The 12971-nt window shown below is 44.7% G+C and overlaps 1 protein-coding gene, 1 non-coding gene and 1 pseudogene across 3 annotated transcripts in view; 2 read left to right on the forward strand and 1 right to left on the reverse strand.

The window, feature by feature from the left end:
- LOC120586343 (uncharacterized) lies at positions 1-116 on the reverse strand (annotated as a pseudogene).
- ANKH (ANKH inorganic pyrophosphate transport regulator) overlaps positions 1-12971 on the forward strand; it is a 118570-nt gene that overhangs the window by 65512 nt on the left and 40087 nt on the right. The window contains exon 2 of one of the 2 annotated variants that reach the window (XM_039842759.1): positions 4021-4237. The exons of the other annotated variant lie outside the window; for it this stretch is intronic. Coding sequence (XP_039698693.1) covers positions 4021-4237 — 217 coding nt within the window. The remainder of the gene's footprint in view (positions 1-4020; positions 4238-12971) is intronic. 2 annotated transcript variants of the gene reach the window in all.
- On the forward strand, positions 4686-4804 carry LOC120586499 (5S ribosomal RNA). Its single transcript, XR_005648723.1, has one exon. It is a non-coding gene; the product is annotated as a 5S ribosomal RNA (ribosomal RNA).

Genomic DNA, 12971 nt, shown 5'->3' on the forward strand with positions numbered 1-12971 from the left:
ACACAGCACCTGGTCTTCCTAGGTGGTCTCCCATCCAAGTACTAACCAGGCCTGACCCTGCTCAGCTTCCGAGATCAGACGGGATCGGGCTTGTTCTGGGTAGCATGGCCGTAGACATTGTTGCCGACTTTTAAACTCACTTTTTCCTCCCCTCTGCTCATAATGGCCTCCCTTCTGTTCCTTTAAAACACTAAGCCCTCCTGCAGGCCTGTGCCTTCCTCTCTAGCTGTCAAACCGCTGGTTAATTCTAGTTCTTCAGATCTCAGCTCAAATGTCACCTCCTTGGAGGACTTTTCTGTCTATCTCAATAAGCTCCTCCAAGGAGTGCCCAGGTCATCAGCATATTTTATTTCTTCAACGCTTATCACAGTAAATGTTTATACTGCTTGCATAAATTTTACTTCATCCTCTCAAATAGTTGTCAGTCACCTCATATGACCCCCTATGATGTTGTAGGTCTGGAAATGTAGCATGAACCAGACAAGGGTCTCTGTGTCCCCGAGCTTACAGTCAAATGGGGAAGAGAGACAATAACATAAATAACAAGTATATAGACAATATAATGTCAGGTGGTGAGTGTACGATGATGAAAAACAGGGTAAGCAAATCGAGATAGACACATGATGTAGACAATAGGTGGCTGAAGGACATGTAACAACTAATGACTGATAAGAAAACATCCTAAATAAATGGACAACGGGTATTTTATTTAAATTGGTTTTGAAGAAATAAACTATTTTGAGAAAATTAATTTTAAGCCATACCTTATAGCATAAGTTCCAGGAGGACTGAAAAGTTAAATTCCCAAATGAAACCATAAACTAAAACAAAATTACTTTATCTGTGGGTGGGTAGGCGGAGTCCAAAAGTAAGGAAAGAAAGAACCTCCATAAAATGATTAATCAGCTACATGATAACTTAATATTTCTGGTGTCAAAAGCAAACCATGAAATTAAGAAGTGAACAAATTGGGGAAAATATTTGCTACAAATGGAAATAATTAAAAGGCTTACAATGTTAATATAGCACGTGTTCTCAATTCTAAAGCTCTTTATTTTTCCCTGACATTTTAATGTTTCTTAAAAATCAGGATATGTTTTTCAATCACTGCGTACATTTAATGTGATCATTAAAAATATTTAATCTATGGTATATCTTACAAGTCATAATATCCCGCAATCATTGTGGTGTTGGGTTTTTTTAGTTCATAAAAATTAATACGAACTTTAAAATTTCTGGTAGAAAATACTTCATTCATTTAACAAATATTTGAGTGTTTATGGTGTAGCAAGGTGGTAGGTACAGAGCGGCAAACAGAACAGACAAAAATGCTTGCGTTCAAGTGCCTTCTCGAGGCCGGTCACTGCTCGGTGCTCCGTATACCTCTTCTATCCGGTCTAAGATCAATCGGGTTGTTTCAGCAAGAGTAAGTGCCTTGGCCAAGGCCACCCAGGGGTTTAGTGACAGGAGCAGATCCAACTCCGTCTGCATGGTTCCGAAGCCTGTGTCCTTTCCGCGAATTCCCAGAATCGCTGAGCTAAGTGGAGTTTTCACAGTCAGTGTCACTGACAGAGCTGTCGTTCCTCGTGTCCTCCTTTCTTCTCACCTGACTCGGCCTTGGGTTCAGGACTCGATAGAGAAACTGTCGGTAGAAATAGAAAAGCATCGCGGCGGATGCCCCACCAGGGCTGGTGTCTTAGCAAAGAATGAAGTTTTGCCAACAAGACACATTAAGTAAAGTCTAATCCTGCATTATCTAGGTGCCATCCTATGTGCTTTGAAAACTTGCGCTAAATAACATGTGTCATTTAAATTTGAACAAACATTTTAGCAATAAAAAAAATGTACAGTTATCTATTTGGAGAAGGACAAGAAGGAAAAAGAACAAACCATACACTGTTCTCGGCGTCTGAGAGAAACCTCAGTTGTCTTAAGTGGGTTCTCTGAGAGCAGAACTCGTGTTGGGGAATTCTTGTCCAAGCGATTGATTAGGCGGATGCTCTCAGGAGAAGGGAGAGGCGAGCAGTGAACGGTGGGGAAAAGTTAGAGGAAGAATTGGCTTCCGCTTGATTCCATGGGGAACCTCAGGAGCACAAATCGTACCGGCGTGTGGTCCCTCACTGAAGCACAGAAGCTGATCTTTTATACCTCCACGTCAGCCAGCCATTGGCTGCGTGCTGCCTGGGGGTCAGGTGTGGCTTAGCCTACCCAAAGGGGCTGGGCGCAATGTTCCCCAGATGCAGGCAACTGTGAGCCATCAGTGGCCAACTCCCAGTACCTGGGGATGGGTGCACTGCCTGGTAAAGGGACTGGGAGGGACCCTACAGCATCTACTACTGAAGTCCAACAGGAAGTAAATTTGAAAGATTACCAAGCGGTGGGTTTTGACACATAGCAGAAGCCTCCCGCTAGATCCACCTGCTGAATACAGGATTTATTACAAGGAGCTTCTTGGTTTTTATTTTGCTTTAGGGTGTTAAGGTATTAGATCAGCTTCGGTAGAAGGAAAATTTGCTTTTAAGGGAAGGCATTATGGCAGGTATGCTCTGCAAAGGCTGAAAAGGTTCTCATGGAAATTTTTTTTGTTATTGTTGGAAGGTAGGAAAAGGATTCAAGATATGATTGGAAACAGTCAGGAACAATTATTCAAGATATGATTGGAAACAATTAGCTCATATAATGCCGAGTTTGTCAGAAGAATACCTACAGCTGGCCTACATTTTTATTCTAGATTTTTCTAAAATCGTTTTGCACGTCGGTATTTTAGATATGTATTTTGCAAACTGCTTTGGATCAAATGTTCAACTATATAATGGTGGATACACGTCTAGAATGTAAAACACCCTAGAATGTAAAACACCAAGCATGAATTTTCACTGAGTAATAGTGATGGGTCAGTGTAGGGCCATAGATTATAATAAATGTCTCACTCTGGTGGAGGACGTTGTTAGTTGTTGGGGTGGGGGGGGCTGTGTGTGTGATGGAACAGGCATTATATGGAAACTCTCTATACTTGCTGCTCCATTTCCTCAATGGCCCTAAAACATAAAATCTATTTTTAAAAAAATATAACTATACAAAAAAACTGTCTCTCCTGCCCAGTCAGTTGCCTGATCTTAAAGACAGACACGACGTGCTGGTGACATTTTTAAAATAGAAGCTCTCTGCACCAAGAATCCACTCCCGCCCTGTCCGATGCCATTTATTTGTCTAGTAGGTGGGGGAGTTAGTTTGGAAATGCCACCCCGAGAAGCCACCAGTACCTCAGACGGTCCTTCGTGGAGGTGGATAACATCATCAGAATCTTCTGCGTTTGCATCGTCTTGAGCAAGCGCTATTCAAAAACATGTATTTGGTTTAAAGGGTTTTGTTTTTTTTTTTTTTGTATTTGTCTGCACAGAATTTAGTAATATATTTCAAGTTAAAGAACACTAGGTGAATAGCGTCTATTGACGGTATAATAAATTCCTTCAATGCCTTTTTTCATTGCATGGAACTCACTCTGTGCTGTGAAGGCTGCCTATATAACACATACACAGTCTTTCAGGCTAAGTGTGTGCACACACCTGGGTGCATGTCTGCGTGTGTGCGCACACACACACACATACACCTTCATTAAAAGAAAAGAGAAACCATCATCCACTCTATAAGAGTGGTTGACTTGTTTCCAGAACAACTATTGCTATTATTATAGATTCGGCCTACAAATAAAGTTTAACATGTTACGCTTCTTATAATTATTTTTCTGATATTAACATAAAATGCCTGTTGGGTTTTTCTTCTATGACTTTAACCCCAATGGACAGGCATCTCTCGCACAAGAAGATATTTCAAACTAAAGCTAATATGGATGAAAATGAAAACTAATAACTTTTATGAAATTACAGCGAGATTTACCCTATAAGCCGCTTAGCGTTTCCATAGAAACGTGATCTGTTGAGCTGTATTTTAAAGTGTGATTCCCTAGAGATGAGACGACATTTCTAATGCTGTACGTGGGTTGTCTTTCCCCCCTCACAGGCCTTGAACCGGGGGATCGCGGCTGTGAAGGAGGATGCGGTGGAGATGCTGGCCAGCTACGGGCTGGCCTATTCCCTGATGAAGTTCTTCACCGGCCCCATGAGTGACTTTAAAAACGTGGGCCTGGTGTTTGTGAACAGCAAGCGAGACAGGACCAAAGCTGTCCTGTGCATGGTGGTGGCTGGTGCCATCGCTGCCGTATTTCACACCCTGATAGGTAAGGCTGTCGACACATCATGGAAGAGTCTGGCTTTGATGGTTTCTCATTTCCTTCCAGCTTGTTTAAATGTATTTATTGTCATAGGTGATCTCTTCAGTAGTTACTCAATCTTTCCCATGAAAATTTAAAGAGATGGAAGGAATGGAGTTTGTGCTCCTAGCTTGAGAAAAGAAAATGTGTTTTCTCTGGGAAGCTGTTGTTTTGTTTCTCTAGTTCCCAAACCCCGTGTCACCAAGAAAGTGATTTCATTAATAGGTGATCGGATCTAAGGTTAGCATTCAGTAAGGTCAACAAAATAGCAGGTGCTTTTGTTAGAGACACGCATTATTGTACATACTCACTTCATCTTAGGAATAAAAATAGAAGGATGTTATTTGAAATTAATACTCGTCAGTAGTGAGAACACAAGACTGATTGTGTTATGTATTAAAATTAACTCACTTTCGTCTACGGCCATGCCACCCTGAACAAGTCCGATCCCATCTGATCTCGGAAACTAAGCAGAGTCGGGCCTGGTTAGTACTTAGATGGGAGACCACCTAGGAAGACCAGGTGCTGTAGATGTAAAAAATAAAAAATAAGAGATTGTAAGCTGACAAAGTCTTTGCAATCTGTGAAGTCAACCAAGGATCGCTTCACCTAAAAAAAAATTATTTTTTAATAAAATTAATGCACTTTACAGGGTCTCATTATTCTAGTTCATTCAAAGACAAGACTAAATGCTCTGAGTGATGTTCCTTCCATGAAAAGACGAGAAAGCCATGTCGTGCAGACAGCGAAAAGCGCCCTCTTTTAGGGCCAGATTCTACTTCCGCTGCCTTCCTGGCGGTTTTGAAACCCCGAGGCCATGATTTCAGACCTTCTTGGCTTTAAAACAGCTCGGCTTACCTGGTGTAACAGTTGAATGGCACAGCTGTTGAACCCAGTTGAGCAAAACCATTTATGAATGACACTTCGTAAACCCGTCGTGCACTTTAAAATTAGCACTGGTCCTATGAGGACCGTGAATGTCAGTGTCGAATGAAGGATCCAGAAGATAAACCCAAGCCATTTACAATGTATTCAGATGGCAGCTAATGTATTCAGATGGCAGCTAATGTTTCCTCACATAACTGCGAATCCAAAAGTAAATGGGGCGAGGCCTTCGTGGTTTGCCTTTTTAATGTAGCATAGAATTTGGTGCCAAGAACAGTGTGGAAGGCGAGGCTGCTACTCATGGGCCAGGTGTTGAGCCAGGGTGTCGATATATTCGCCATTTAATTTGGGCTCAGAGCTTCCAGGCGCGGGCTTGAGAGAAGAGGCCTTTCTATCTATCCCCCAACTTACACCCTAAATGCTAACTGTGGACTGAGTTTCGAAGAAAACTTCTGCAGCTGGATTTGCTCTGGGCCATTTTCAAAGATGATACGTATATTAGAAAACGCCAGACATGAAATGAATAGGTCTAGATAATTTTTTTGTCTGAACGGGTAAATTGGTTCCCTTCTACTACTAGTTTTTTCATTTGGAATTCTAAGTAACGTGACCCTCCCTGCTTTAGTCATGGTTGACTACGACTTTGGGACTAATAGTTTGTTACTAGCGGTCAGTAATTTTGGAAGAGAAAAGCTGAGTGTCCTGCGTTATTGAAACCGTTGTGAGGAACACGGGTCATTGAGATAAAAGTCGACGTCATTTTCCAAGTGAGATCTAAAGTCTTCGTTTTGAAATGGAATCATAAAAATCTTAAATTTGATTGAACCAATCCCATGTATATTTAGCAGTCGTTTTTACCACTGTTAATATTTTTACAATTATATATTTTTGCTTTCCACCAAACAGATGTTTTCCATAATTGCTGAGAAATCTCATATCAGTTTCTTTCAAGCATGTGGAACTCAGATTTCAATGATGCGCCCCTCTCGTCGTTGGTCGGCCTCGTTTCAGTTTTCCGCCTGAATCCTTAATCACTCTTGCTTTCTGCTGTCGGCTGCATCAGCCACCTTCGCTCGCTTTTCCTCCTCCTTTTCTGGTAACTTCTCTAGATGCAGGTCTTGCCCATCCTTCGTTTCCCATTAATTTGACCACAGGCTACGGCAGGTATGTTGCTCCATCGCCATCCGTTTCCAACGCTTATTTTTCTACCATCAATAACCTTCCCCCCGTTCAGATTCCACTTTATGTGTCACCTGCTCCGAACACTTAAACCCATTGTCACATCCTAGTAATGCTGAAAACGGCTACTTACCTGTCTCCTTTTATAGTCACCCCTTGGATAACTATGCTTGTGACAAGGGAACAGCGACATAGATAAAACAGAAAGGCACACATTCCAAATGTGTTTGACTTGAGAAGCCGTGTGTGCTCTCAGGCCATCTTTTAATGATATTTACTTGGACCGATATTGAGATGAAGGTGCGTTCCATCCACACACAGCTCCTGAGGGGCCTGAAGGAAGCAGAAGCAGCTCTATATCACGAGTTCACCATGCTTAACTCAGAGTGGAAGGACGAGCCGAGGAATTCAAGCTCGAAACTTAATTTTTCTATATTTTGTGCAGGTGCATCTAGTCCGATTGCCTGAATTCCTCATCGCCATTTCTCCATCGCCTTAATGAATTTATTTCTTTTATCAAGACCTTCCAACTTTTCGGTGGCATTTATAGGAGGCCGTGTGAGAACACAGAGGAGGAAGAGATTCTTTCTCTTAGAGTTCCCGGGGTTTCGGATTATTTCTCTGAAGGGCCTCGTGGAGGGGGTCATCTCTTAACCGGCTCTGAAAGTGTGAGTTGTAGCTCCATACAATTCTTTCTAATTTTGTCCTTATCTCTGCTACAAGAAGAAATGGAGAATTTGACCCAAGGCCCTAAATTAACATCTTGCTATAGCCGTATAAAATTCCAAATGGCGACTCTTCTTGCCTATTACATGGCTTGTGTTTTTAACACCAGTTTAATGGCCAACTCTTCTTGATTTCTTTTTGCTTTGTTTCCTCCTCTACATTTTACTCATGTTACTCTCTGTGATATTAGTTACTTTTCCCAGCATGATGCCTTCTGTACATTTAACAAATATATTTCTTTTCCAAATGTTCTCACTTACAAAATTTCTCCACTTTGCCTTACGCTGTCATTTATATGAACGTTAACTGTAAAAAGATATACCGCTAGTCTTAATAGAGATGTTACTTTCTGCTTTGAATGTTAGGGGCTTTGACTAAAGAAGAATGACAGTAAGGATTGCCTTTTGTTTAACTCCCTTTTCAAATAATTCAGTCCCCATCTGTCCTGTCAACGGTCCAATGAAATACTTATTGAACAAATAGTATGTACATTTCATTCCAGCTCCTATTGATCAACAGTTGGGAACAGAGGTACAAAAGGCGTGGTGGCAGGCACACCCCCTCTTCACGTAGATGCAGTCGATGGAAAAGGATGCATGTTTGGCACCGATTTCTAGAAGAATGCTGGCAAAAGCCGTTTGCAGCCAGCGAGAGGACTTGAGGGATGGTTAAAGTAAACCAAAGTAGGGGGAGTTAAAAGCCATCTCTGGACTTGAAAAAGCAGAGCAACGGAAAAAAGAAAAGCAGGAATCCTTGGTGAGAAAAAGATGTGGGTGGCACACAGCAGCCACCCATCTTTAAATGGGGGAGAAGTAGAGCAAGAAAGAGTTCAGTGTTGAATGTGAGAGGTGCCATGTGCTCGGCTCGGGGCAGGTGTCCAGGTAAAGGGAGTGTGCAGCTTAAGACTCTCAAAGAGCGCTGTAGACAACCAGGATAGCAAAAGGGAGAGGGAGGAAGAAGGAGAGGGAAGCGGATCAGGGAAGTCAAAGCCGGAGGAGGAAAAGGGCAGGGAAGGCCTCTGGCAGTGAGCCCCGTGGCCATATCTGAGTAATCGGAAGATCCTTTGACACCAGCGGACATTTTTCATGTCAGGGACAACCGTATCGAATAAAGCATATTTATTCTAGCACTCAAGTCAGTATGTTTAATATAACTTTAGCCAAGAAGGATGTATCTCTTCTGCTTATTTGCTTCTTTATGGCCTCTAAAGAGATTTTAATATTTAGAAAAGTTAGATGCATTTTCTCATTCTGCATCATCTCCTTGGTTGCTACTGGCCTGGTTTAGGTACTCTAAGATTTTTTTTTTTTTCAAAGATTGTGTATTGCATGATGCTTCCAGCATGGCCTTCTCTTAGGTTTTTTTTTCCTCTGGGTGAACTTTGACACTTTGTAATTCCAGTATCTGCTGACAACCTACCCATCCCTGGAAGATCGTCTTCATTTAGAAAGGATTTCAAATGTGAGCATCTCCATATTTGAAAAGGCAGTTTGAGACATAGTTCCTTGCCCTCATGTACCTGGTGTCACCTGCGGGCATCAGTTGACGGCCCATGGTCGGGCATTAGAGGTGGGCTCAGGTCAGAGAATGTGAAAAGCTTATTACTGTGTTTGCCCCAACAGAGCAAAGACCCTTTCGCTAGCTCCTTTTCATTACATTTGCTGTAGTGGAAAAATGAATTCGTCTTCCTTCTGTTTCATATTCTTTTGCTCTGATTTTTTTTTTTCTTGGTGGACCCTCCCAGTGACCCAGGCGTTCTCGTCTCCTTGAGAGGTTTGCTCATGGTTGTTGTGGGTCTTCTCAGACTTGGCTGGAGCAGATCCCACTGACCACACAGGCCCCTGCACAGGCATGTCAGGGAAAGATGGTTACAAAAAAAATGTACCCAATAACCCCCACCCCAAAACCTTCTGCAGTAAGCCGAATGAGAAGACGCTTGGACTCGTGTGGGACTGACAGACTTGAAGATGGCCTAGAAGTTTGTGTCTCCTCTATGCACACCCATAGCCTGGCTCTAGATACCCAAATTACAGGTGCCTTTGTGGGTATTTCTGGCTTTTTGTTCTTGGCCTTTGTTCGGCACCTGCCAGTAAGTGTCCCTTTTTAAGCTAAATTGTAGCCAGTACTCTTGTCATAGACTCATTGGTGAGACACCATTTTTTTTTTAATTGCAAAGCATGGGATTGGCCACCGCCATACCTTAATTTAGGCCGACAGTCTGGGCGCAGGAGTTATCCAGCTTCTCTCTCGACCTATAAAAGAGGAAAACTTGCTGACCTCGTATTTGGTTTTGTTTAGGTGCAAGTTAATTTCACCTTCGTGGAAGTAGTATTGCGTGGCCACCTACGTCACATAGGTGGAGAAACCACTGCTGGGGGTTTTTTATTCTTTTACATGTTTATTCTCAACAGGGACCTGTGCGGCCTCTTCCAGAGCAGCCTGGGCAGTCAGCAGAGCTCAGGGGAGCAGCAGTTGCAACTGAAGTAATTTCTAGAGTGGTTCTGTTTGTCAGTCTTCCCTTGTCAACAAACTTTTCCATCATTTATGATTATGAAGCAGCCCTGCGAAGGGTGAATTGGTACAATTTGATGTAATTTACACCAACAAGGATGCTAGCAATGAACAGGCGGTTTCAGTATAGTCTCACAATTTGTCACTGTGTAACAAACCACCCCTATACTCAGTGACTCAAAACACAAGCATTTATTCTTGCTTCCGGGCCATGAGTCGGCTGGGTGGACATGGCTGTGCTTGTGCCTCTGTGGTTGACTGACAGCAGGAGGCTCTGCTGATCTTGATAGGATCATGGCAGGGTGGGCGCGGGGCGGGGCGGTGCTGCCCGCTGACTGCAGGCCGGTCTGGGTGGCCCCTGCTGCGTCAGCAGGGCTCTGTTCCACACAGTCTCTCATCCTGCACCGGCACAACCCGAGCTTGCCTGGGCCGCTGAGGCAGTACTCCAAGTGAGAGGACAGAGCACACAAGGTCTCCTGAGGCCAAGAGTCAGAAGACACAGGCCATCGCCGCCACCGGGTACTGCTGGCCAAGACAAATCACAGGCCAGCCCAGGGCCAGCGGGTAGGAACGAGACGCCACCATTGCAGAGTAGGGGTGTAAGGAGGAGAGAGGAATCGGGGACGTTTTTGCTGTCTGTCTGTCCCAGTCACCTCTTCGGGGTAATGGAGTCATGAATTTATTCAGGCAGTATCTCCTGAACACCTCCATGTGGCAAACCCTGGGCTGGATCCTGGGGATCCAGACATGAATCGGGCATGTTCTCTAGAGAAAAGCAGATCATTATACAGTATATCATTACACACCCCACTCCAGAGACTCTCGCTTGATACCAGCAGTGAGACAGAACTTACGTGCTTGTGCTAAAATTTCACGTTTGCTTTACTTCCTTCGTGCATGGGTTTATGATGTCTCTCCAAGGCCTGGGCAGTGTTGGTTCCTCCCATCCCCATATCTTCCAGATGAGGGTGACGGTGCAGACTGTACATGAGCATATCCCGTGTCTGCGACCTGCCCTCAGACAGGTAACCAGCCTCTTCACAGCCGGGTTAGCTGGCACAGGGCCCGACGCGTGAAAGTCATGCAAACCTTTTTTGCCGAAGTGATTTAAATATCAGCCATACAAACCCACACACTTTGGAAATGATATATTAGAAACGCGGAGAAGGTACCCACCCCTGTGAAAGCCCAATAAACAGAAGCATGGTGGGCAAATCCATAGTGAGACTTCTAAGCAAGGGAACTTGGGAATTTAAATTAGAATAAGGGTTCTCAAATTGGCCTCTCAGAAACACACATATTATCCTGTTATTAAAATTGGAGGCTGGCTTTCTCCCGGATTCCCATGGGAAGATACGGGTATACAGATTTGTTTTGGTTAGTATTGCTATTTCTTGGCATCTTACAAGTGCTGGTAACTACTGGATGAACTAGATGGACAACCATCAAGGCCAGCAGGCTGAGGTCAGAGGAGCTAGGGCTTCGAATGGCCCTTCTGCTTTCTCCTTCGCTGGGCGGGGTCAAAGCTGTTGACATATTTAATAAATAAGTCAAGTCAGTGTCCTCCTACTGCGGCCACATCAGGAAATCTGTTAAGAAACCTTGTTTAATTTTTCTTTTTAATGTTCTGCCCTTCATAAAGAATACGAGCTTCTTCAGAACAATCTCCTCGGTTAAGGCAGTTTATGCAAGTTGGAGGTTACTGACTTGTTTAAGCAGCTAGCCTGGTAATTAGGGACTCTATGCAAAGCACTTTAAACAAATTACCCCCAGCCAGCAGCTCCAGCCAGGAACAGCTCCAGGACACAGGCTGGGAGGAGGGGAGAGGGGAGAGTGGAAAACAGCTGCCGGGGTTTTATATTCGCAGCTCACAGGTGGAAACAGCCTTCGTGCTTATTATTATCAGACTCTTCCTCTGCCCTGTACGAGAGGAGTAGAAGGAAGGGAGGAAAAAACAAAACGGGAAGAAAAAGCGTTCCTTGGCCTCCACATTTTTCTGGTAGCCGGAAGAGGAAAAGAAGGAAAGAGAAGCAAAGGCAGCCTTGGACCTGTAGGTCCCAGAGTACCCCAGAACTTGGAGACCCCAGAAGAGCCCAATACCAGCTGCAGGGGCGGGGAGCACATTCCACCAGAGTCAGAAAGCGGGGCCGGGCTCGCCAGCCCCAGTTAAACTTTCCATGTTTACTCTTCGTTACTCTGCAGAGAGGCACTGTTTTTGATAATCGAGTTAAAGTCGTCTAACGTATGTAGGTATATTCACAGAGGGTAGAGAAGCTCATTGACGTTGCTGTCTGCAGACCCAGGCCGTACGAGCCAACTGCACCCAGCTCTCAGCGTCTCAGACTCGCGTGTCCCGTCTTCCTTGGCCCTGTCTACGGGAACATAACTCTCTCCTTTTCTCAGAAGCCACCTGCGTGAGTTTGCTAGGGCTGTCCTAACACAGCCCCACACGCTGGCTAGCTCCGACGACAGCAGTGTATTGTCTCACAGTTCCGGAGGCTGGCGGATCACGGTGTCATCGGGGTTGGCTCCTTCCGAGGCCGGGAGGGAGGGTCTGTTCAGGCGCCGCCCGCAGCTTCTGGTACTTCGCTGGCATCTGTGCGTTCCTTGGTTTTTGCTGGCATCACCTCAGTCACTGCCTTCAGGTTCACGTGGCGTTTCCCTTAGTGCACATTTACCTCTGTGTCCAGTTTTGCCGGACACTGGCCATGTTGGATTGGGAGCCACTGTACTCCAGGATGAGCTCATCTTAACCAATCCTATGCAATGACTCTGTTTCGAAATAAGGTCATATTCTGAGGACTGGGGACTAGGATTCAACAGGAGAATTTCGCAGGGACTCAGTTCAGCCCGTAACACCACCCCTCCACACCCTAGCCTTTCACCAGTCGTCTGGTCCCCAGTCACGTCCACTCGGCTGGCATTTTATGTCAACTCTAACCTTTGCCGGGGAATTCTAGCTCATGAGCTATTCATAGCCAGCCCTGGGCGCTTGCACTTGGCATTGCACTGCTCTGCTCGCCCAGCGTGGCCGCCCTTAGCATGGCCGGCGGCCTCTGCCAGGGGCCAGCAGTGCTTTGGACACGGTCAGCACCGTCCCTTTGCAGGTCCTAGCACGGTGAACTTTCCCTGACTAAATGGAAACAAATGCACAAATAAACGGCAGCAACAATACACTTTAAGACAAAATGTCCAAGGTTCAGCACCTAAAGTAGACTAATTGTATGATAAAGTAACATCTCCGTCCTGGCTCCATGATTCTGCCAGCTTATCTCAGGTCTGAATGCCTCAGCTGGAGCCTTCTCCAATCCACTTCTACCTGTGTATCTTCTGATCCAGACAGGGACCTCACAACGGCCTCCTTCCGTCCCTGTCCCTCTCTGTAACTAATCCCACCTTC

Source organism: Pteropus medius, unplaced genomic scaffold (genome assembly GCF_902729225.1).
Source record: "Pteropus medius unplaced genomic scaffold, Ma_sr-lr_union100, whole genome shotgun sequence".
Taxonomy (NCBI): Eukaryota; Metazoa; Chordata; class Mammalia; order Chiroptera; family Pteropodidae; genus Pteropus; species Pteropus medius.